Below are 24234 nucleotides of genomic sequence, written 5' to 3' on the forward strand. Positions count from 1 at the left end.
AATGTTTAGTTCTCATGGATTTTCATATGATCAATGTCTGTGATTGATTTGCAGAACTTTTTATACGGCATTCCACACAAACCCCCCCAAAAAGTGCAGGTACATATAAATTACATGCATGTATACAGTATGTTCCTAGTATGAAGATCCAGGAGAACCACAGCAGACTGCAACTGGACGTCCCTTTTTGATTGGACTGTTTGTAACTGCATATTCAATGTGAAATATTGACTTATTTGGTGTAATAATGCTTTATGGTAATTTTTGTGTTTTCACCATCAGATGTGCAATCCCAGTTTGTGACAAAGGGTTTCCACTAAACACTGTAGTGGGTTTTATAAGGCAACATGTTGGTTGGTTTTGTAATAATTAATACTATTTATTCTCACACAGCTGTTATGTTTGTGGGAGGACTTAAAGCCAATGTCACCTAAATTGATGGAAGAACAATGAAATGGAAGACACAACAGACGTATCTTTTTTCACAGACAATGCTCGCTGTTTTTTGGGGGGTGAAGCTCGGGGCTTTGGTGTTATGCTAATAACGTGTTTGAATGTGAAATTCCCCCTGACAAAGGGAGGGAAGAGGAGAGGGGGATGGTGCACAGGAACACAAGAGGGGAGTCTTGGTAAAATTGGACAACCCGCGAGACTTTGGTGGGCGTGGTCACAGAGACGAGGGCTTCCTGCTCGGGTGAACACGTGGTTCCGTGTCTGCGTCCCTGCTCGTCTGTCAGTGTGTGAAGGTTTCCAGCTCTTCTCTCGCTCCTCTCCCCATCTGTCCTCCCGTGCAACACGGCAGACCTTCTCCTGTCTTTACTCCGTCCCACCCGCCTGCACCACCTCCTCCTCTTCCTCTTCGTTGCTTCTTCTCCTTGCGACGGCTACCGGGACTGCCGACAGCCAGGCCGCGGTCACTTCAACGTGTATCCGCTCAGACAGAGAGAGAGAGAGAGGAGCGGTCTATGTGAAAGTGTGTGTGACGAGAGAGAGAGTGTGTGTGTGTGTGTGAGTGAGAGTGCGTGTGCGCGCACCCGCCCGCAACCGGTCCATCAGTGTTATTTCTCCCACCATCCCGCCTCGCTCTTCCGTCATGACGCTGGAAGCGATCCGCTACCGGGCCGGGTCTCTGCAGATCCTCAACCAGCTGCTGCTGCCACACCAGACCTCGTACGATGAGATCCGCTCGGTGCAGGACGCGTACGAGGCCATCAAGTCCATGAAGGTACGGAGCCCCTTTCTCTTTCTCTCTCTCTCTCTCTCTCTCTCTCTCTCTCTCCACCCTTTCCCCCCCCCCCTCTCTCGGGGATTTCTCTCCCGCTTGCCAGCCGACCCGCGTGTCCCGCTGCTTGTGCATTTATTCCCGTCGTGCATGTTATTATTCATTTTTTTTGATCGGGTCTTTTGTGCTCCCACCGCTGCACGCATGTGTTGCCAATATGCTTTCCGCCGTGCTCCCGCTGTCGGCCCGTATTTTTGTTTTGGATGCACCTGCAGCACCCCCCCCCCCCCCCCCCCCCCCTCACTACCATCCTTAATAGTTTTCACATTATCATGTGCAAGCGCGACTAACTATGCATCTGCACACAGCCGCCCACCCGTGGAATAATATGCCCCCCTCCTCTTTCTTTGGGAGAGATTATTGATGAATTATTAACGACCTTTGCCAGGGTTTTTGTTCGGTTCGGGTCTTGCATGCACTCGGTGACACCCCCAGCTCGTTTCTCCCTCCATACCTGAAGGCCTGACACCGAGAGATGCTCAGAGAGTTGCATGTTGTTCAAGTTCTCCAACAGCTGGGGACATTTTCAGGTTTTCACTTATTAGGGCTGAGCAGATATTCACTCTTTTGTCCTCCCCGGGTACACACACAGACAGCAGCTACACGTTTGATCGTGTGTGTGTGTGACAGAGTGAAGGAATGTTCCATAAGCAGAGAGGGTGATGTCATGATAATAATGGAGTCTAATGGTAGAGAGAGGGAAGACATCAAGACAGATGATATCATTTTGGTCTAAGCTTTTTGGCTCAGTGATCACCCGCTCACAACTCTGTGGTGGGAAGAGATTAATACTCCTCACTGGAACTGGGAGACATCTGTTAGAAGTTGGCATAGAGAGCAAAGATGAAGACCACCATGTGATGCTGACTCTCCTCCTCCTCCTCCTCCTCCAGGTGCGGGGCGCCCCGGCCATCGCCATCGTCGGCTGTCTCAGCCTGGCGGTGGAGTTGCGGGCAGGCGCCGGGGGCGACGACCCCGTTACCTTCATCAGGGAGTCTCTGTGTCACCTGACTTCGGCTCGGCCCACCGCCGTCAACATGGGCCGCGCCGCCCGCGAGCTGATGGAGTTTGCGGAGAACGAGAGCATGGAGAAGAACTCGGAGCAGCTCAGAGAAAGGTGGGCTGGTTAGAGATCACGCAGCTGCACGCTGCGTGTCGGTTGGTGTGTGTGGTCATTTGATTAATTGAAGTGCTGATTAAGGGATGGGTTTACTTATTTTTTTAGTTTTACTAAGTTTCTGTATTTTACTATTCTATTCATTTACATGTTTTTATTAACCCATGACTGCAGCGCAGCAAGGAAACAAAAAGGACACTTTCACTAAAACGACAGTAACGCTGTCGGTTATTTGTTTCCTGTGAGTCCCCCTCGTCTGTGAATACGGGATTTGTTTAGAGCGCAAATTGAATTCATTAACTTCTCAGCCGTCCTACTTTTCCATTTCCACTGACATACTGGTGCTTGTTCAGCGGGGAAGATGAATACCGTTAGCAAGGACACGTGAATGTACAGTAGACAATGTTTGCTCCAAACTGCTTTGCACGTGTTTTATGAAGAAGATAACGCATTGAAAACATCTGTTAGGATTAGGAAACACCCTGTGAGTTTTAGAATGTCAATTATTTGTTTTCAAGAAGACTCCAGAGGACCCTTTGAAGATAAACGGACACTCTGTCAGCAAACACTGAGCACTTCTGGGTTGCTTGCTCTTGTCGTATAAAACTTAGACTGTGAATTGAAATGCTCTAAACTCGTTCCTTTCTTGTGCACAAGTTAGCTGCTGCGATAGCACTTCGTCTTTTATCCCCAGCTGCAGGTGTCTTTTTGAAAGTTATCAGATCACGTAAAAGTTGAAAAACAAACCCCGAATCGTGTTATTTTAGCGGTATTAATTTGCTCCACAGGACTGTAGATTAGAGCATGTCAAAAGACTGTTTGTGTACACTTTGTGAACCAGATGGCTGAGAAAATGCTGAGTGGCCCCAATTATGTAATGGATTGATACTGTAAGTACAAAGAAAGATGACAATGAGGAACAATATGATGCAATAAAACAATAAGAAACAGATTCTGGATTAGAGAAGGAGGCGCAGAGGAACTGAAGTCAGGACAAACAGAAACACGGAGACATATTGTAACTGCAGACTTGATGGACACATTAAGTCCACAGTGGCAGATGGAGCCTCCTCTCAGTTCCCACCTCTTCTGCCCCCCCTCCTCCTCCTACAGTGTAATTGCCTGGATCGAAGACATGCTGGAGCGTGACGTCAATGACAACAGGAAGATCGGTAACTATGGCGCCCAGCACATCCTGTCTGGCGTCCCGAGGGCCTCCGTGACCATCCTCACACACTGCAACACCGGCTCGCTGGCCACGGCCGGATACGGGACCGCACTCGGTGAGAGCGGAGCCTCTGAGTGGGGAAAAAAAAGAGGCTGAAATATTTACGGCACCGACTGTGTAATAATGACTGCGTGCTTTGTGTGTAGGTGTGGTGCGAAGCCTCCACGCACTGAGCAGGCTGAAGCGCATGTACTGCACAGAGACGAGGCCGTACAACCAGGGATCCAGACTGACGGCTTATGAGGCGGTAGCGGAGGGAATCCCGGCTACGCTCATCACAGACAGCATGGCGGCCCTCACCATGAGAGAAATGGACATCACAGGTGTGTGTTTGTGTGCGCTGTCTTGTCTCCTGTGTCCTTGTTTTCCCCAAACGTCCCTCTTTTTATCAGCACTGACTTTCTTTCCGTCGTGTTCTCCCTCAGCTGTGGTGGTGGGTGCAGACAGGGTGGTGGCTAACGGCGACACGGCCAACAAGGTGGGCACATACCAGCTGGCCATTGCCGCAAAGCACCACGGGATTCCCTTCTATGTGGCCGCACCCAGCACATCGTGCGACCTGAGCCTGGAGAGTGGCAGGGACATCATCATCGAAGTGCGTCCCCCTGAGGAACTCACCAGCATAAACGGAATCCCCATCGCTGCCCCAGGTGAGGAGTGTGGCATGTTGGTGGTTTTCTTTGGAGAAGGGGGAAGAAGTCACAAAGGTTGTTTTTAGAAGTGTAAAATGACAGGAACGGGTACAAACGGCGAGTTCAGCAGAGGAGAGCGGTGGGAAAACTCTGCGGCTTGGACAGATGGATCAGCGTGGCTCAGTTCCAATGTTCCCTGAACCCTCACAGACTTTGATTGACGTCACTTGCAGTGTTAGTATCAGAGTTAAAGGGGGTGCAAGGGCTCCGCATGCTGCATGAGGAAGGGGGACGGAGGCATGTCTCTAGCCAGTAAAGTGTTGGTTGGTAAAGTCCTTGCTTTTATCTAAACTTGTTCATGAGAGCTCTTTCAATGTTTTGGGGGGGTTTTATTTGAGAGATGTCAGGATGTTGCAGTTCATAGTCGGCGTCTTAAACTCTGAGACCATAAGTGTTTAGCCCGGCCATTGGAATGCTATGACTTGTGGGTAAATCCCCCAAGAAAGTCTGCATAACTGAGCCCTTACAGACTTATGCATCAAAGTCTACGAGTCCATAAGAGCCAACATTGGGGCCCAATCCCAATGTCCCCCCCTGAGGCCTTAAACCCTGAACCCTCAGGGACTGACTGACGTCACCTGGTAAGTCACCATGCTTCCACTGGTAACCCCGTGTTTAACGCTATGAATTATGGGTAATTCCCTTGGGCAAAGTCTGCAGAGCTGTGGACTTACGGAAAGCGTTCATGAAAAGCTCAAAATGTCTGCGAGAGAGAGAGTCGTCAAACACTCGACGGTTTGACAGTGGGACAGAACTAAACCCTGAGATCGGGCCTGCGTGCGTGTTTCAGGTTAGTTTGTTAGCGCTGAATTGAGTCATTTGATCTCTAATTACGTTGCCAGAGCAGAGAGGTTCTCGGTGACATCACAGTAATTAAAGAACACATTTAATGAGCACAGTGGCCCCCGGAGGCGAGGAGGACGTGTGCTTGAACGTTACGTTTCCTTCTCTCCCTAACTTTCCTCTCTCTGGTCCGTCTTGTACACGGCATTTTAAAAATGAAACATACACATGGTAGTGTCGATGAAGAGGTACTTGAGTTCATGTGCTGTGGGGGGGGACCACTTATCTAGAGTAACCGGGTCACTCATTGCTGACCGTCTACTGCAGGTATCGAGGTGTGGAACCCGGCGTTCGACGTGACCCCTCACCAGCTCATCACAGGAGGCATCATCACGGAGCTGGGAGTCTTCCTCCCCTCTGAGCTCCAGGCAGCGCTCACCGGCCGCCTCACTGCCCTCTAGAGCCACTCGGCCCCGCCTGCTGGTCCGTGTGCACCACTGCACCTTAAAGTCACACACTCTAAGACACTCTCATTTCATCACAGAACACACACACACACACACACACACACAGTCATTGTTGTGGTTTAGTTTTGGTCAAAGCACAGTCACTGTTACATGTCAGTGGTGCACACAGAAGAAGAAATGTTCTCTCTCACACATACACACACACACACACACACACATTCACTGCAGGGAGTCAAGCAGACACACATGTGCAGTCTCCCCTTTCTTTTATGTCCCTCTTTGTTTTCTGTGTTCTTCTCATTTCACCTTTTCCATCCCGTCTTTCATTCTCTCTTGCCGCCTCTTTTCTTTTTCTACGTGGCTTCTTCAACATCGGATAGCGCTCAGCTAGACCCGATCCCATCGATTCTATTTGGCAACAAAAGATGACGAGGTAATTAAACAAACTTCCAAAAAGTCTGTTTCTTTAACTTTAGAGTGGTGGTTTGTATCAGCCGTGGTTTCTAAAATGTTGCTACCCACTTGTAAATATACATATTCTTGCTGGTAGTGTGTACATATGTAGAAAACTAACCCCTGCTAGTGAAAGGTACTGCTATTTTTAACCAAAAATGTGGTTGTTTGAAATTCAATTTGACATTAAAAAAAAATGTTATATTAACATTTATTTTATTTTGTTCTGCGTAGAAACCTTTTGTAGAGGAATAATCCAAATTTTTATAGCTCGTAAATAACTTTTCACAAGCAGATTTTAGGGACATGAACAATCGTATTTCATTCTAACGTTTTACCCCGTGCGGCAAAATTTAGAATTGACCTCGTAAGTCAGCTGAAGCCTATGATGGCAGTGTTCAAACCTCACTCCTTGTTTGTACCTTGCTATTCCCAGTTCTGTATCATACCACACCTGTATTCTCATAATGTACTTATACATATATATATATATATATGTGTGTAACCATAATTAATTTTAGCTCCATACAGATATTCACCGTGCTGCACAGGGTGCTCTGTAAGAACGGGGGGGGGGGAGGAAAATTGTGTGATTTTTGCCATAACAGCTTCTGCTGTGATCTCAGAGGTCCGTTATGCTGTTGTGTTTGTGTAATACAGGCATCACCATTAAAGGAAGAGTTCACCCCAAAATGAAAGTTTGGTCATCTGCTCACTTGCATGTCAGTCGAGACTTAACTAATGTTTGTGAACAAGATACTAGCTTCAGGCTTATCTCAAGTTACTTTTAACAAAACACACATTGTTTTACAGCCAAGAAAAATGTAAAATTAAAGAAATAATAGTCAAACGATAACTTAATACCTTGATATTTGTAGAAGCACTCTGCTTGCTGCTGAAGGGTGTGTTTAACTAGGTTGGAATCAGAACGATAGAGAAGTGTCATTCAACTCTTAAGTTTCACGTTTTCGCTTCTTTCAGTTCATTTTTGGCTTTACAGCCTTTAACTTTACACGTCACTCCTCAGCCTCCTTTTTAAACCCGTTTAGCACCAAACTACTGACGGACGCAGTAAGTGACTCACTAGTTTATATTCTCCTCAGGAGTTGGTGGAGATGAGAGCTGACTTGACAGTAAATATTGGGCTTACATTCATCAGTTGGACACAAACATGACTCCAAATGAACGATTATGTTGCTCTGTCACCACAGGATATGTAAATAAGCAACTGTTTGCTAACATGCCGTAAAAACTTTATAAGGTGGTACTATGTCCATGTTGTGTTTACGCCTTGTTGTGCTGCCCCCTGGTGGCCAAAAAAGCAATTAATACTGGTTTAAAGATCTTGACACGATACAGGTGTAGAGAAACAAAGGCGTGTATTTTATTTAACTTTTTCTAGATCTGTAAAATGATGGTTTTGGCTTTAGTTACTCAGAAGTTGACGAGAGGAGCAGAAGATGACTTCATGTCTTTATTTTGAGGTGAACTATTCCTTTACGATCGTGGGTTCTTAACCACACCGCGTACCCGTGTGCAGAGAGCTCTGCAACACCAACAATCCGAATGTAATATTCACTTTCTTTTGTCAGGACAGATTTCAGAGACTCGGTCACTTCTTGCCTTTGGGCTCTGTTCAGAATGTGTTTCCACTCTTTGGATGAATCCCCCCTCACGACTGAAACGCTGTTTTACTCAAGACTGACTTCCATCAGACCACTTCATGAGATGAGGGCCATGGGCGGTCGAAGACAGGTAGACATTAAGGACTACACAAACGGCTTTTTTCTCCATAGTTTCCACTTCCAGCCCTCTCGGCTATGAGTTTAACTCTTCTAGGTCCTGAAGATGGTGGAGAAGATCTTCCGAATTATCTGATTCGTCTAGACTTTCTAGTTTAAAATGACATTGCAGCAACCTGTTTTAAAACCTGACATTGACCTCCTATTTACCCATAACCAGTAGACTATTATTGTGAAAGGTGTATGACTGAGTTCCTGCAATTTTGTCACCTGGTCAGTGATCATGTAATGCATTCGTTGTTCTAAGAGGCTCCTTAGAAACGTCTTAAATATGTCAATCTGTATGGGACACACCTACTCGCTGCACTGAATGTCACAGGGCCAGACTAGGGCCTTACAGGTGCAGCCCCTCTGTCCTTCCTTCACCCTGGTTCATATCACGTAGCCAGATCGCCATCTCGTCAAGCCCACAGATATCTGGAGGAGAGCTTGGTCAGAGATCCGGGAACATTAGTCTGCCTTCTTCACACCCCTTCTGACCTCACACACTGCCCTGGTGGACTTTGTCATTTACTTAAAACAGGTGACAAATACACAGCTTCACCTCCTCTACAAGACCACTGAGAGTTCCAGAGAAAATACCCTGAAGAAAAAAAAGCTTAATGTCAATACTAGTTGCTGTATCCATAGTATCACTGTCCATATCTTGCTGTAATATAAGCTAATTTATTCCTTCGCTTTCCATCTTCCCCCTCTTAGTTTGTCCTCCGTCCACCCATCAAACCTCAACTCACAAAGATGCTGTTCGGTCACACACGAGCATAAAAGACATTTGTGCGTTTGACTCTTCTTTCTTTTGTACAGTTTAAGACATCACTTGTTTGGGGGCAAATTTAGACAATGTTCCAGACGTATGTAGCAACTTTGTGGCCGTCAGACCCGCCAGGTATTTCTTTCTAAATCTTTAAGAGGTATGAGATTTTTGTTTGTCTGTACATCATGATTATAACTGTTTGGCTGTGTTTTTTTAAATTTGATTTCATGATATTGTGATTCCTAGTAACTACGCCATTAGTACACCACACTGGGGAGGCCTCCTCAACCATACACACTACCTCTCCGTCTTGCTACACGGACTCAAACACTGAAATGCATGAACACATGCACTTAACGTGCCAGGCTGCAGCAAAGCAGATTGTAGAGAAAAAAAATCTGGACTAAATGTCTCCACATCTCACTAATGTTTGTATCTTGAACCCAAAGTGACAAAACATTTGTGGCGGTGCTTTTAGTTTGCCAAAGTATCCTAGATTTAGGCCGATGTGTAGTGTTGGGTTGCAGCTGAATTGTTTCTGCATTATGCTATTTTTTACACCGTGCTTTTAAAGCAGCAGCAATATACAGTAGTACTCTGTTTAAAAAGATGTTCCACCAAACTCCCCTCAACACACCCAGCCCTCCCCGAACAAAGGTGCCAAAATTCAGCGCTGCTTGCCACATATTTTCCACTTTGATTTAATTCATCAAAGCAGGTGTATGTGTATTATTCTCACTGATTAGTATGGCCTGCAGTTACCATGGAAGGAGTGTTGTTCAGATGGCCTCTTTAAGTGCAAGTATGTCATTGTTGTTCTTGATAATCACTTTATCTGGTTTAATTTTGTAATGTGAAAATGGTTCAAAACTGGATTTTTTTTTTAAATATATATGTACATGAATATAATGCTGTAAAGTGCAGTCATGAATTAAGAGATGTCTCTCTCACATCAATAAAGTAAAAAGAATAAAACCACAGTGAAATGAACGAGTTGTTTCTGTCTGTCTCAAACACACCGTTATATGAACCTACGCTGAGACTCCTGTAGGTGGCGGCAAGGCAACACAGACTGAAGACAACCACTAGTCGAAACAACGAAGAAGAACAGCTTCGAGTATTTCCGGTTAGCAAAGATGGCTCAAGGTACCAAGAAGTTTAAAACTCAGCGGCCAGGAGTCACTAAAAAAACCCATCTAAACAAGGCGAAAGGACCGAGGAAAGGAGGTACGAACTAAACATCTCTCCTGTTGATTAAATATGTTGCCCAAAAGGGCGCGAAAACTATTTTTGTCAAAACAGCATCAACACGTGACCAGCATGAAAACAGCTAAACACGTTACTAAAGCGACTCGTGTTTGAATATTTTAAATATCCAGCTGAAAAAATATATTAGGACATGGCTTAAAAACTGTTGTGCTCCTTCCTTCAAAATACTGTATTCACTATGAAGCTCCGACTGATTTAACGAAAACCCTAAGATAAGGGATAAGAGCTGTGACGCAGGTAACCTTAACGTTTTACGTTAGTTGTACTGTTGAACACTATTTAACAGTTTTCACTGAAAGGTGTTCCTATTATTCTGTCCACCCCGTAAATGTCAGTCAAGGTAGATACGATGTTAGTAACACAACAACGCCATGAAATCAAACTACCACAATCTAAACAAAAACCTCCAGATCGACCACAGAGGGCTATTGTAGTGAGAGTAGACTGCAGTAGCACCTGGCTGTTTTAAGACGGTGAATGTGTGTTTTTATTAAATTTTTTAAACTGCAGGCGATGGCATTTGGATTTTTGACAATGATATTGTTGTTTTCCTTTGTAAAGGGAGGATCATTGCACCTAAGAAGGCTCAAGTCGTTGAGCAACAGAAGCTGAAGAAGGTGAGGACACGTTTAAATATAAGGTGTCAATTTCTGTCAGTCCATCTCCTTCAATCTGATATAAGAAGCTAACGGTAAATACATCAGTGAGCCTGACCGATTACTATAATTAAACATGACCTCCTCTGCTGCTCCCTTAAGGGTCTAGAGATTGCCATCAGGAACAAGATTGAGAAGGATGTGACCCACAAGGCGAGCTTATCCCTCCACAAGCCACTGAGTGTGGTCAAAGGAGCCGAACGCAAAGGAGCCGAAGGTAAAGGCAACCCAGGAGCAGCCCGTCCAGGAACCAGCTCCAAATAGGGCTTGATACACAGGCCTGAGGTCGAGCGGGCTAAACCCGTCATGGGATCAGTGATCTACGATTGTTCCTCTGATTCATATTTAGGATACATGCCAGCGCTGTGTTGTTGTTTTTATCCCTGAATGTTTCGGCTGCTCTTCAAGCTGAAATAGTCACAACACTTCTTGCACAAATGCTAATTATTTGCTTTTCAGTTCACAAAGAAATGTATAGAATCTAGATATCATAGATTTACATTCTGGAAATGGCATGTGTCACGTGATCGTGGGAGTTACATAAACCTCCAATAGGGAGCATGATACAGCTTCATTGACTCTCACAGAGTTGTTTGCTTGTTTTTTGTTGTAAAAATCTTGACTGAAACCAACATCAGAAACCATGATTTTATGACCTTTGGGTTGTACCTCTGTAAAACGGGTTTAACATTCTGTTGTATGATTGTACAGAAAACAATGAATAATCAGAGTAAACGACTATGAAACTTAAACCTGTCACTGTCGAGAATCCTTTGAGATATATATATATATATATATATTGTGTGTAAATTACAACCATCACTGATCGGTTCTGTAAATATTTTAATCGTTATTGTTTTAGATTAATAGACTTCACCTAAATTAAGGCTCAGAGAGCTATTGCACATGGATTATGTTGACAATCACAAGTGGCTCTCCCACATAAGCCCGTGTGTTTCAGTGAGCACAAACGTGTGCTTTATCTGACTTTGGAGCCACTGAGAGCCCAGCGCTCCCCCAGGCAGCTTCTTTGCTGAATATCTGTGACAAAAAGGCACAAACGAGTGAATAATCTGTAGGACTCAGTAACATTTGATAGTGGATTCATATCCACAGAACTAGTCACTTACATTACCCACAATGCAACTAGACCGGCAAAGGTTTGGTCAGAGATTCAGGCGCTGCGTTAGTAGCAGCGTGTGGCCTCGATCGTCAACCAGAGATGAGGAGCGGGCTCTGGCGGTCTGGTAACCTTTCTAATGCCAAACCCCAGAAAACATACCGATGCTCATTAAGTAACACATGATGAGTTGTCTTTTATGAGGCGTTTATTTAAATCCTTCATGGATGTCGCTTATGGCGGTACAATGTAGTTGCATCAATATGTGAGCTTCATAATTGAGGTTTATATGTGAGACTTTTAAACAGCAGCATGCATAAGGACGGCACTGCCATATGGAAAACAATCACAAAACAAGCTAGTTGCTAAACTAAAATACTCTCAACATAACAAGCAGTACAGATTCATCAGCAGCTGTTTCTAAAGCTGGTCTGTGGTCATGAACAGTGTGTGCTTAGAGAGCTTTGATGGCCTCCATGCGCTGAGGGGAGCGCAGGAACCTCGGGAAGGAGTCTTTGGCCATCAAACTGTAGATTCTCTGCTGAGCATTGTTGAACGTGTCGGCACACGGAGAGGCCGTCACACTCAACAGAGCCTCCCGGGTCTCAGCGTCCAAGTTGACCTGAGTGGAAAAGGGATTATCAGAAGAAGCTCTTTTCATTCCCGTCTCTTTATCCTGATTGCACACATCACATCACGCTCCTCTACACCGACCTCCTGTGGCGCGTCAAGGTTGATAAATTGGTTGTAGATGCTGCTGGACTTGGTCTTCTGCAGGTTTAAAGAAGTAACCCTGTAGTCCTCGCAGGCCAGCCAGAACTCGAGGTTCTCCTCACTGAACTCTGACCGCAGGAACTCACGAAACGCCTGCCGACCGCCTGGGAGGAGAGCAAGCCAGAGGGAGGGAAACATGCTGAGACAAGTCAATGTGAGAAGAAGGAAAAGCATGGAGAGTTTACAAGAGTTATTTGAATGTTTTTATGTATTTAATATTAGTTGATATAAGTGGGACTAACTTGAGCATCACCAGCCAATCGGCACCCACGTGACATTTAATGGAAATAATGGTAAATGCAAAGAATGTGTGTGGAGAAGTCTGAGATCTGACTCGGTAACATCAGTTACACAACAGTGTCTAAGTTGAGTTTGCTAACATCAGCCACCAAAGCTACTGGTCATACCACACCATCTACAGCTGAGCAACAAACCTTGCATGAGTGTATTGAATTGAGCAATACATGTCTGTTTTTATTGTATATGAAATCAGCTTTTATTTGCAAGAACAATAACATGCTATTTCTTCCTTTAAAAGTCACATAGCGTTGCTTTAATATGGGCAATTAGTTTGTTTTACTGTGAATCACAGTTTTGGTCAGTTCAAATTTGTTTTAGGGAAATCAAGTATCGGCATTTGTATCACATGTTTCTATTGAAACATTAGCCGCAGTAATATCCAGTCAGTTATTGCATTAAAGGATTGCAGCTTGTGGAGGAAGACATGACGTTCCCGAGAATTAGTGTCGTGTGAACAGAGACGTGTACAGACATAAGTACTGCGAGATGTAAGTATGAAAGGACCTGCTGTGCAAGCTTAACACGGTGTTCCTCTTTAGCATCGTGGAAGACATTTAGAAAACAAGCATTGGGCTTTTTTTCACAGCAGACATTTTGACTTGTCAGAGAAGCACAGGTGTTACTGGTGAGATTAACGATGACTCTGTGCTGTTCAAGTGTCCCAGTGAGCTGTGACGGTGAGCCAGCGCTCTTCATTCACTTTATCATTTAAACCTGTGCTTTTCCTACTGTGACATGTCAAAATGTCTTCTGTAAAAACAAACCTGTTGTGTGTTATTGAAACAATGAACCCACATTGGAAGCGGTATTAAAAGAAATAGTGGAAATAACGTTCTTACTTTTGCTGTTGAGCAGAGTTTCCAGGTCCTGGAGAGCTTTTCCATCCTGAACCCTGAGAAGAGAGACAGAAATGGTCAAAATTCAGCTTCGCTGTGACAACTGCCAGACGAGTGGATCCAATAGTTATTTGAAATAAGAGTTTCAGTAGGTTCACCTTTGCTTGTGGTGCGTTTCAGCCAGATGGCTTAGCTTCACCCGCATCTCTTTTGCCCTGAAACACACATATACCGCTTCATAACACGAACTCTGCAATCAGGGAATCACGTATTCACATAGCAAACATGATGAACCGGTTGCGTTCTTACTTCTCCAGGCATGACGAGGGCAGGGAGGAGAGCCCTTTACACATTGAGATGTGTAGTTTGACAAAACCTACAAAACTGAAATGAACAGCCTGAGCAGGGTTTGATCACAGGAGACACTTTATTCAGAGTTTATCAGTCAGCCTCCCAAAGCACAGTGTGCTGCTCTTATATATAGTCTACCTGTTTGCTATCTGATGTGTCAATCCGCTCCCCTGAGACCAGCAGGTGTAGAGATGGGAGCTGAATAGAGGAGAATGAGAGAGGTGGTGTACGTGCTTACTGACCATGCAGGCCTTTCAACAGGAGATAGAAAGCAAGTCAGCACATATAATGGGAAAATTAAAGCAGGGGAACCTTTATTGTGTGTGTGGTCAGGCCTCAGTAATTGTCTTAAAGGTCAGTCCTAAACAAAAGCAAACTGAGTTTCAGAGTGTTCATCACAAGAGAATAAAGTGATGAGAGGGGAGCAGGTGGCCTGGCAACATCACTCATCTGTGGAGAGGCAGAGGTCTGCAGGATGGTGAAGTGAGTGTTAAATGTTGAAGGATACGGATGTGGGCAAAATAAGACAAAACACCCAACAAGGTGATTGGAATTCAGCTCCTTTGCAATAACAATAATACCACAATATCTTTCTTCTTGTTTCCTTCTTCTGACTTTTGTAACTTTTCTTAATTTTGTAATTCGCTTATGTGACTCTCAGCAGTTAATTATTGTATATCACAGCAAATTATGTTATATCATATAATATATATGTGTCACATAAATGTCACTTAAAGGCATAATGTCAAATTGTGTGTGTGTGTGTGTGTGTGTGTGTGTGTGTTGAAATTGTATAGTACATTTTAAGGGGTGCCCCTCCTGGCTCATTATTGATTCTTTTATTTTTCAGCAATTTTGAAAAAAAGGTAAAAGCCTCTCAGTAGCATGTTGCTGTTAAAAGTAGAATAAGTATGTTATTTTACCTAAAGCAGCCCTCAGAAATGTGTTTTACTTACTGGTTCTTCACTGTGCAGAAGGATGGTCGTTATAATAATGTCTGGAGGGGTTATTTTAGCACATTTGCATAAAAGTATTATATATATATATAATACTTTGTACAATAAACATACAGGGATATAGGAAAAGTACAAGTCAAGAACATAAATCTAGAATAGAAAAATTACGATAGAATATAAAAAAAATAGACCTACTATAAAACAAATACTATAACAAATATGTACGGTGCGAAAGATTCGTGCAGGATTGTATAACAATTTTAGAGACTTACGCTCCGTCATTTGTCAGTATGCATCAATAATAAACAATACGTGTCTGACACAAGACATGAGCGGTGGCCCACCATTGACTGTGTACGCGTACCGTGTCCCAGCCTGCACTGGGTGTTCACCCTCCCCGCGCACACATCTGACACTCGGCCGTCAGCAGGCTTCACCAGCGGGGAGGAGGCGGCTGTGTTTCTCTCGCTTCCTGCTTCCCCAACAAGAGTCTCTGTGAAATCTACCAGACGGAGCGACCCCCCCCCCCACCCGGGACCCGCTGAATCCAGAGGGACCTGCTCGCTTGCTCGGTGCCAAATCCAGTTTCAGGACGGAGTCAGGCCCAGTAAACTGAGCTCCGGACGCGCTGGTTCCTTTTGGGTCCTGACTCCGGACTCCCTTGCGTCCTACCATGGGCCGCGTCTTGGAGATAAACAGACAGTGAGTGAGTCACAAAATGGTATCCTAGGTTTTGTGAGTAGACCAAATAAATAGCTCGTGTCTACTGTATGTTGATCAATGTGCGTTAATCCGCGCGAACTACAGATTATATTTGATAATTTCACCAAAGATCAGTTATTGCTCCACTCCTCCTAATAAACGGCAGTGGCTGCGCAATAGCTTCATGTCTTAAATGTAGGGGTGTGGACAGACACCGAGACATTATGTTATAATACAAACCAGACCTGTAATGCAAACTGACCTCTTAAATCAAGCTTGTTGAATCGAATGGCTGCGGCGCCCTGCTGCCTTTATGCCCTATATATGTTGGAGGACAAACTAACACTATTATCAGTGTAAACCAGCCAAAAGTAATCTAGTCTAGATCAGTGGTCTTGGTTTATGACCCTTTGAATTAAAGCTATGTCTGCTTGTGACCCTTTATCGCCCCGGTTGCATAAGTAGCTGTGGTCTGTTCAACCAGGGAACTTTATTCTTCGTTTTATCTGACTATTGCATAATTGTTGTCCCAAAAATGTGAAATTATCATTTATCAAAATAACTTTTTTTTTCGAGAAAAATTAAATTGTAATTAGAATCGTGGCCGGTAATTATCCTCATCTACTCTTGGACCTTTTAGGCTTTAGGCTACTTTAGCCAACAGTAGCATAACTCAACCCAATCTCCAACTGAACCGTTGTTGGCCGAGTTGCATTGTGGGTAATGTAGGCACCAGGTTTTGTCAGGGAAGAAGAAGGTGTAAAAGAAAAAAAAACAACACATAACCCTGGTTCTGCTTCATCCATTTTAAACAATTTTAATGAAACAGTGTGAGTCTGGCAATGTTTAAGGATTGCAATGTTAAACCAATTTACATGTAAATGTATTCACGTGTTTCCATTAGATTGATCGTACCATACTTCTTTTTGAAAAGTCTTTGAATTAATTTGCTGTAATAAGTAAGTATCTGTGGGGTTAAGACTCTGGCAGATGTAAGGACTGCTCTGTGTCAGCCTGTGGTGATTGAATTGATGCCCCCTGTATCCCACCAGCTTACTCTGACTGGCACCAGTTATGAGACCCCAATGGACCTGGTTCCCTTCGGCGCACTGCCAGGACAGCAAATCTCCTGGTCCGGACCAGGAGAGGGAGAGGCGCTGGGCTGAGCTGTTTGATCAGCTGGACCTCAACAAAGATGGACACATCGACATCGTCGAACTGCGGACAGGGCTGGCAGGCAGGGGGCTTTCCAGAGGCTCCCTGGAGAAGGTAAGACAGCAGGACACCTGTATCACACACACACCTGTTTGTTTACTGGGATACCCGGCAGAGGCATGTATGTGCGGTGTGGATATTACAGTATATCACATTAAACAAATACAGTTGATGACAGAGCCATTGTGGAAACCAATGACACGGTTCAACCTGTTGGACATATGTCTGTCTCTCTCTGTGTGTGTTGTGTGTGTGAGAGAGGGGGGGGTTGTTTAGAGGGATCTCTGATATGAATCAGAGGAGCCGATGACTCCTCCTCTCCACATCGGTTGTGTGTTTGGCATATGTGAGTGAGTGTGCATGTGTGCATCTCTGTGTATGTCCACGGCTGATCTTGCTTACTGTTGCACCAAACTGCATATTATTTTGGGTGCATACTCAAGGACCTCACGTGGTTGCGGTGATTCACACTTTCTCAAAACACCTTTTATCGGCTGTTTGAAACTGCCATTGATTGACTGCTGACTCCTCACTCACGACTCTTTTTATTGTGCCTGTCAGTATGTATGTACTTACTATACAGCAGTGGTCGTTGCAGACAGACCTGGCGGAGATCTACTGAATGCACATTTCTAGTTCTGTACGTAGAACCTACTTGATCCTTCTGATTTGCCGTTTCTGTTTGTGCAACAGCAGAAGCCAAGGACGTCAACAGCATAACTTTATTGTGAATACACACAGTCTGTCTCTCTCCCGTCAGTCTGTCTTTGACTCTTTGTTTTGACAAAAAGTGTGTGGGTGGTCAAGAAGGCTCACTGTCACTTTATCACTCTCTCTCTCTCTTCTGTTTGTGTTTCTTTTTCGTGAACGTGAATATATTACTCATGTTGTGGGGACATAAACATCTTCACACAGCCACATTGTGGCTTATTGGACTCTCCTCCCTTTTGTGTGTGTGTGTGTGTGTGTGTGTGTGTGTGTGTGTGCGTGTGTGCGTGTGCGTGTGTGCACATGCTTGTGCATGTAAAGGGCAGCTGTCTATTTTAGTACAAGGAACAGGACTTTGTAAGATGAGAACGATAACCTTTCTCTTGGTCCTACACTTGATCTCTTTTCACATATTTTGCATGTCTCCTGTTTTAATCATTAGGGGGTCAAAAACCAATAAGGTTAGGAAACCACGGATTTAGACTATGTCAGAGATTACATCACAGAATATTGAGCTGGGCCCACTTTTTCAATACTTTATAATAAGATTTCATGAATGGGACTGAATCATACAAACATTTTTAATAACGATACACAATTTAAATAACAAATATATTCTGCAAAAACGGCAAATACAGAGCTGCATGGTCAATGAGAGAGTCAATACTATTGCATGTTTTTGGACCATTTGAATGTGTTGTGTAGTTCAACAGACAAATTAATTAAAATAACACAAAGTGTTCAATGTTTCACACTTTTTTTAATTGGTCATTCCTCGACTACGCCGCATGATGTAGCATTATTTGTCCAACAGATGGCAAGGTTGCGGATTATTTAAAGACTACAAACATGGAGTGCAATCTTGATCTTGTGGTATTTAGCAGCAGTCAGGGTCACCTCTGTTGTATTTGCGCTGATAAACTAGACAAACTTGTAGTGTTGTACAGAATGAATTGATTGCGTTTACAATAATCCAACAACATGATATGATGATCCTGGTGTGGATAGATTAAAACGAAATGTTTGTCCCTGTAAGAAAGAAGGGACGATAAGTTCTCTGACCAGTGAAATGCCGGCATATTAGGGTTTCTTTTAAAGCATTTTTGCACTTGTCTTTACAACCTGCCAAATGCTCAGACATTTCTTTTTTTATTGACCTGGCTTGTCTGTGTTTTCAGATGGTGGAGGCCGGAGACACCAACCAGGATGGAGTACTGGACTTTAAAGAGTTCACCCAGTACCTTCGCACCCATGAAAAAGAGCTCAAACTCATGTTTAGAAGCCTGGACAAGAACAATGACGGTCTGTAGCAGCCAACAGTTCACAGCTGAAATAATAGTTGATGACACTATTACTTCAAAATGTTCATATTTGGATAACTATCTTTTCCATGCTCTGACTTCTCTCTCGCTCCCTTACTGCCTGTGACTGGTGGATGTTTGCAGGTCAGATAGATGCAGCAGAGATCCAGCACTCTCTACGCACCATTGGTGTGGAGATTAGCCTCAAGGATGCCACCAGGATTCTGCAAAGGTCTGCTAACAGAAGTTGATACCTGATTATACATCACATTAGGGTGTAAAGAACATCCACAAACCTGGCTTGGATGTTAACAACTCCCAACACTGTAAATTCATGCACATTACCTCTGATATTTACACCCGGGCTGAAACATTGAGGCGAGAACTTTCCTACCTTGCTACTGCCTGCAATGACAATATAGGTTTGTAATATAATGGAGTGCTTTCAGCTTAACTGGCTTGCATATTAGTCCAGAAACCACTTTATATGAACAGTCATGCTAAATGCTCTTTTTTAAGCCTCATACATCGAAGCTTTGCATCCCGAAATGATCCATCAATGTTTCACTCTTTCTAAATGCAAAAGACACTTTGCTAGATGAATGATCCTTTCCACCCTCCTTATGCACGTGTCTCATCCATCCCTCCTCCCGTTGAAGTAATGGCACAATTACCCAGTCCGCTGAACTACATGCTAGTTATTTTCTATTGCTGTTGTTTTGTTTTTCCCAAAGTTATGATCAGGGTTTTCACAACTTTCCTGCACCTGGTGCCTGAATGTTGAACTGCATTTTTAGAGCTCAATATTTGTTCATTTACTTATTTCCTACTTCAGTGTCTTGAAAGCAGCATTAGTTTGGTAGATTCAGGTTAGATTTTGGTAAGCCAAGAAGCGTCTTCTCATACATTGTTTTACTGCCGAGGCATCACAGGATTCCTCACTGCTCTTTCTAAATCATCGATCTCACCCGCTGTAACTCAGTGGGTACCATAAGGGTTCTACTGTCTATGAATTTCATTACTTGTTTATGTGTTGGTCACTCAGAATGGACAAAGACGGCACCATGACCATTGACTGGAATGAGTGGCGGGACTTCTTCCTGTTTAGGCCTCTCACTAACATGGAGGACGTAGCGCGCTACTGGAAACGTTCAATGGTGAGGTCACACACACACCTGAACAAGAGCAGCATGGAGTTTCTGTAAATGATGACGTGGTTGGGTTAAAGCATCGATTGCTTCAAGTATCTGTGAAGCCATGCTTGCGAAACAAACGCACATCATTTGCACTACTTCCTGTCGTCTATAGTGGAACACTGAACTTAACAAAGAGTTTGAGTTGTCACACGTGGTGTCTTTTTTTGTTCCAACTCTCTCTCTCTCGCTCTCTCCCCTTTCTTATCGTAATGTCCGGTCCTCATTGACTACACCACGGGTTCAGTAGATGTTGGATATAGGTGAGCAGCTGACAGTCCCAGATGATTTTTCTGAGGAGGAGAAGAAGTCTGGCTATGTGTGGCGGCAGCTGATGGCTGGAGCCTTCGCTGGATCTGTATCTCGGACTGGGACCGCCCCCTTAGATCGCCTCAAAGTCTTCCGACAGGTCAGTCGGGATGATCTCATCTCTTAAATCATTCGTGTGTGAAAGTTTTCTGTTCATTTTGGATCTGTAGCACAGAGCTTTGAGATGAACCTCTCTGACTCTGTTCCTCCAGGTCCATGGTTTCGTTGACTTTAAAGGGACTGTGCTGAACGGTTTTCAGTACATGCTGAAAGAAGGAGGACTGCGGTCATTATGGAGGGGCAATGGAATCAATGTGCTCAAAATTGCCCCAGAAACTGCTATCAAGTTCACAGCTTATGAAAAGGTGGATTATTATCACTTGTTCATGATTACAACTCTCTCAAATTCTGTTTACTTTATTCTTTCCTTTGCTCTGTAACTTTTAGATCAAGAATGTGATGCGTAGCAAAAATGAGACAAGAAATCTGAGGGTTCATGAGAGGTTTGTTGCCGGCTCTTTGGCTGGAGCTACAGCTCAGACAGCCATCTACCCAATGGAGGTAATATCAGGTTGATAGGCACATAAAAGATAACATTCATAAAGTGTCAAGGAAACGCACAACGAGTGAAATGAATGACATCTTTTCTCTTTCTGTTCCTCCTTCTTGTTTCCTTTCCATCTCCTCTCTTCTCCACACAGGTGCTGAAGACCCGTCTCACACTTAGAAAAACAGGCCAGTACTCAGGAATAGCAGACTGTGCCAAACAGATCCTACAGAGAGAAGGTGTCGCAGCCTTCTACAAAGGCTATGTACCCAACCTGCTCAGTATTGTCCCTTACGCCGGCATCGACCTGGCCGTCTACGAGGTCAGAGAGACATAAACGTCCACTGCTGTCACAGTGCATCTCCTTAGTGTTTTCCTTCCTCTCACTCCCTCTATTCCACAGACTCTGAAGTTTGCCTGGCTGAACAGGAACAGAGGTTTAGCTGACCCAGGGGTCATGGTGCTGGTCGGCTGTGGTGCCGTTTCCAGCACCTGTGGACAGCTGGCGAGTTACCCGCTGGCACTGATCCGCACTCGAATGCAGGCACAAGGTCAGGATAACTGTAGTCAAACTAATACAGATACAGATGGGCGGCAAATTACAGGAAAAAAAACAATGTAAAGTCTGTTAGTTAAGTCAGTTCTCCTGATTATAGATTCTCAAAGCCCCTTGAACACTGCTGGAGGAATAAATTCCAAAAGAAATTCCTTCATCCCACACACTGTCCACACTTTAAACTTATCGAAAGGCCTGAGTTCTCTACAGTCACCGATATCAAGCATTACCTACTCCTATCAGCCCAACATTTTCCATAGATGTGCAGCTGAGTCTATATCTGATAACTGCAAAGACCATTGACGAGGCCAATTTATACATGTTTTTCCTTTAATTTGTCATCCAAACACTGTAAGAGTGTAAATGAAGGACCCGACCAATGATTTAGCTTAATGAATAAAGATTGTGTATACCGTAACTTTCTGCTGACTATTTCCAAAGAATACCTCAAGCTACTAGATTGACTTTATACCCCCTTGTGAGCCATTGGCTTGTATTAATTTCAGCATGGTATGAAAATCTACCCGCTTGCTGATATGCAGTGTATTTAGAGTTTGAGAGATGTGGTTAAAAGTAAGTGGACCTTGAGTTAAGATGTTCTTGTCCAGCTACTGTTTCCAAGGTATCCAAGGCCTGATATGCTTTAGAAAATGGTTGGCAGTAATGTAATTCCAGATCTATTCTGTCTTTCATAATACATGAAATGCCAGATTGTTAACCACATTTGCGGTTGATGAGCTAAAACAAAAAAGAAGCAAAACCACCTTGATAGTCCTTTAACTTATTTATACAAACTTACAATTAGAATCAAGGGCAAACATGACTTCTGTGCATCAGCACCAGATGCCACAGTTCATCAGAGTCACATGTAGTGAGAGACCAGAATGTTGCTCATCTGTTTCTCTCCCCGCAGCTTCAGTGAAGGGAGCCCCCAAACCCTCCATGTTGGCCTCGCTTTACAGCATCGTGACGCAGGAGGGTGTGGCTGGACTTTATCGAGGAATTTCCCCCAACCTGCTGAAAGTGGTCCCTGCTGTCAGCGTGTCCTACGTCGTCTATGAATACACAAGGATAGTCCTGGGAGTGGACATTGAGGGTAGGAGGGGTGGGAAAGAGAAGGCGTAGAATAAGGTTTGATGGTTTGGGGTGGCTTTCAACTACAAGCACGTACAGATCTGTTGGCAGTGCATGAAGACATGGCCCTTTACTGTGGATAAATACATGGTTTTGTGATCACAGGTCGTGAGTGTTCAGGGTGAGGACGATAGGACGGAAAATCGACCAAAAAAACCTGTTGTTAAAGCCTCACATTTGGAGGACCTCACCTGAACCGGCAGCTGCTGTGATGAGTTACTTGTGTGATATATTGAATTGCAGTGCATGCAGTTGTGTGAAAGCTAATCCACCAGCTTCCTGCTACTGCATTGACTTGGACAGATGAAGACTTGCATGATCTTGCCTGAGAACGAACAGGTAAAGGAGGCCATGTTACATTCCTACAGCATTATTTTTTTCTCCTAGGTGGTATATAGAGATGATACAGGATTGATAGGAGGACTGATTCAACTTCCTGTTCTGTACGCGAGGGGAACCTGAAGTCGCTGCACATCGGTGGAGTTACAGACTTCAGACTTTGAATGATAGTGTCTTAAATAAATGTTACAAATACTACAATACAGCAATCATTTTAAAACAACAACAATGTCTGAACATACCTCCAATGACGACTGAAACACAGGATGGTGAAAAAAGGAGGAGACGCTGTCAATCTTCTCTTTCCTGTGAGGATTACTACTGAGTAAAGCACACCAAATTACTGTATTTTTCACAGGAGTGGAACTACCAAAGCCATATCAAGAAGCGCAGAGGATTCATAGTTACCTCTCATGCAAAATGCTCATGTTTTATAAATGTTCCTATGTTTGAAACACACTCCAGGGTCCAGTGCCACACTGTATTTTCAGAAACTGTGCACAATGTGCAGGTTCAACGGTAAGGTAAAGTGTTCGCTTTGTCTATACCATGAAACAATAAGAAATGAGATTTAATGCCAATGAACATTTTTGATGTGTCAGTATTTATTACGTAATGTGCAAATAAATGCATGCATGGTGCTGCTTTTGTTAAACAAATGCCATTGAGCTTTTTTTCTCTGAAGAACTGAAATGTTGGGACGTGGTAGCTTTCTGTAGATGTGACAGCCTAATGAAATCACTGCACTAATACTTACCAATTGGCTCAGCCCGTTTAACTTTAGCTACCCAGCAATTGAAGCTAAGAACGTCATATTATTAGCTGCTGTAACACTTCTACTGGTTACACTCGTCGGCTGTGCAGTTTAATAATTATACACGCAAATGCAACGACAATGGCAAAAAGCATATTCAGTTCGACCTCATGGTTCAACAAATATGATTGGTCTGATTGTTCTGGGAAAGCTTTATTTTACAAATCTGTAATTTCCAAATAATTTCCTAAAGTGTCAGACATATAAATAATTGTAGATTTGCATAAGGGACAAAAAGCTTATTTAAGTTAATCATGTTGACTGTGCTACCAATTTTCCTTACAGGGATGCATTTAATGTGTTACTATTATTAAAAAAACACAATGCACTGACTCAGATGATGTATGATGTCTTTAATTCCTAGGACTGCAAGTTCGGTTTCCCAACCTCAGTTGTTAAAATAATATGATTCATTGTAAAATTGTGTCGAAATAATAAATGGCTTAATGCAAGTAGGCAATTAAGAACTGTAAATGTTTTTAACAAACTACAGGCCTGTCAACAGTGTCTGGTCTACATTTCTCCTGCAGCCCAGGGGGTGGCGGTGTTTTTGCTCTATAACGTTGGACGTCAACA

General features: G+C 43.7%; 4 protein-coding genes across 10 annotated transcripts; 3 read left to right on the top strand and 1 right to left on the bottom strand.

The window, feature by feature from the left end:
* The first annotated feature begins 60 nt into the window (after positions 1 to 60).
* mri1 (methylthioribose-1-phosphate isomerase 1) lies at positions 61 to 9564 on the top strand. Its single transcript, XM_076090468.1, has 6 exons — positions 61 to 1225; positions 2176 to 2399; positions 3513 to 3682; positions 3774 to 3950; positions 4053 to 4277; positions 5430 to 9564. Exons 1-6 carry the CDS (start codon positions 1094 to 1096, stop codon positions 5561 to 5563), a joined length of 1062 nt encoding a protein of 353 aa, XP_075946583.1. The 5' UTR covers positions 61 to 1093; the 3' UTR covers positions 5564 to 9564.
* Positions 9565 to 9659: 95 nt separating this feature from the next.
* cunh19orf53 (chromosome unknown C19orf53 homolog) lies at positions 9660 to 11255 on the top strand. The gene is made up of 3 exons (XM_076090490.1): positions 9660 to 9805; positions 10409 to 10464; positions 10606 to 11255. Exons 1-3 carry the CDS (start codon positions 9715 to 9717, stop codon positions 10765 to 10767), a joined length of 309 nt encoding a protein of 102 aa, XP_075946605.1. The 5' UTR covers positions 9660 to 9714; the 3' UTR covers positions 10768 to 11255.
* Positions 11256 to 11813: 558 nt separating this feature from the next.
* LOC142948445 (regulator of G-protein signaling 5) lies at positions 11814 to 15904 on the bottom strand. 6 transcript variants are annotated; one of them, XM_076090485.1, is made up of 8 exons: positions 15805 to 15904; positions 15205 to 15524; positions 14023 to 14082; positions 13843 to 13917; positions 13692 to 13748; positions 13537 to 13589; positions 12338 to 12501; positions 11814 to 12245 (listed from the first exon to the last, which is right to left on the bottom strand). In XM_076090485.1, the coding sequence occupies exons 4-8, from the start codon at positions 13884 to 13886 to the stop codon at positions 12078 to 12080; spliced, it is 486 nt and encodes a 161-aa protein (XP_075946600.1). In that variant the 5' UTR covers positions 13887 to 13917; positions 14023 to 14082; positions 15205 to 15524; positions 15805 to 15904; the 3' UTR covers positions 11814 to 12077. The 6 variants fall into 6 exon arrangements, with proteins under 6 accessions (XP_075946600.1, XP_075946602.1, XP_075946601.1 ...); XM_076090487.1 differs by having other exon boundaries at positions 15185 to 15524; XM_076090486.1 differs by lacking the exon at positions 15805 to 15904 and having other exon boundaries at positions 15205 to 15694.
* On the top strand, positions 15245 to 23994 carry LOC142948444 (mitochondrial adenyl nucleotide antiporter SLC25A24-like). Of its 2 annotated transcripts, none has more exons than XM_076090483.1 (11): positions 15245 to 15546; positions 16595 to 16811; positions 18644 to 18767; positions 18911 to 18998; positions 19812 to 19923; positions 20210 to 20368; positions 20481 to 20633; positions 20716 to 20829; positions 20970 to 21137; positions 21219 to 21366; positions 22285 to 23994. In XM_076090483.1, exons 2-11 carry the CDS (start codon positions 16617 to 16619, stop codon positions 22494 to 22496), a joined length of 1473 nt encoding a protein of 490 aa, XP_075946598.1. In that variant the 5' UTR covers positions 15245 to 15546; positions 16595 to 16616; the 3' UTR covers positions 22497 to 23994. The 2 variants fall into 2 exon arrangements, with proteins under 2 accessions (XP_075946598.1, XP_075946597.1); XM_076090482.1 differs by having other exon boundaries at positions 15246 to 15542.
* Positions 23995 to 24234: the final 240 nt, after the last annotated feature.

This window comes from Anarhichas minor, unplaced genomic scaffold, assembly GCF_050575085.1.
Source record: "Anarhichas minor isolate MPS153535 unplaced genomic scaffold, ASM5057508v1 ptg000012l, whole genome shotgun sequence".
In the NCBI taxonomy this organism is placed as follows: Eukaryota; Metazoa; Chordata; class Actinopteri; order Perciformes; family Anarhichadidae; genus Anarhichas; species Anarhichas minor.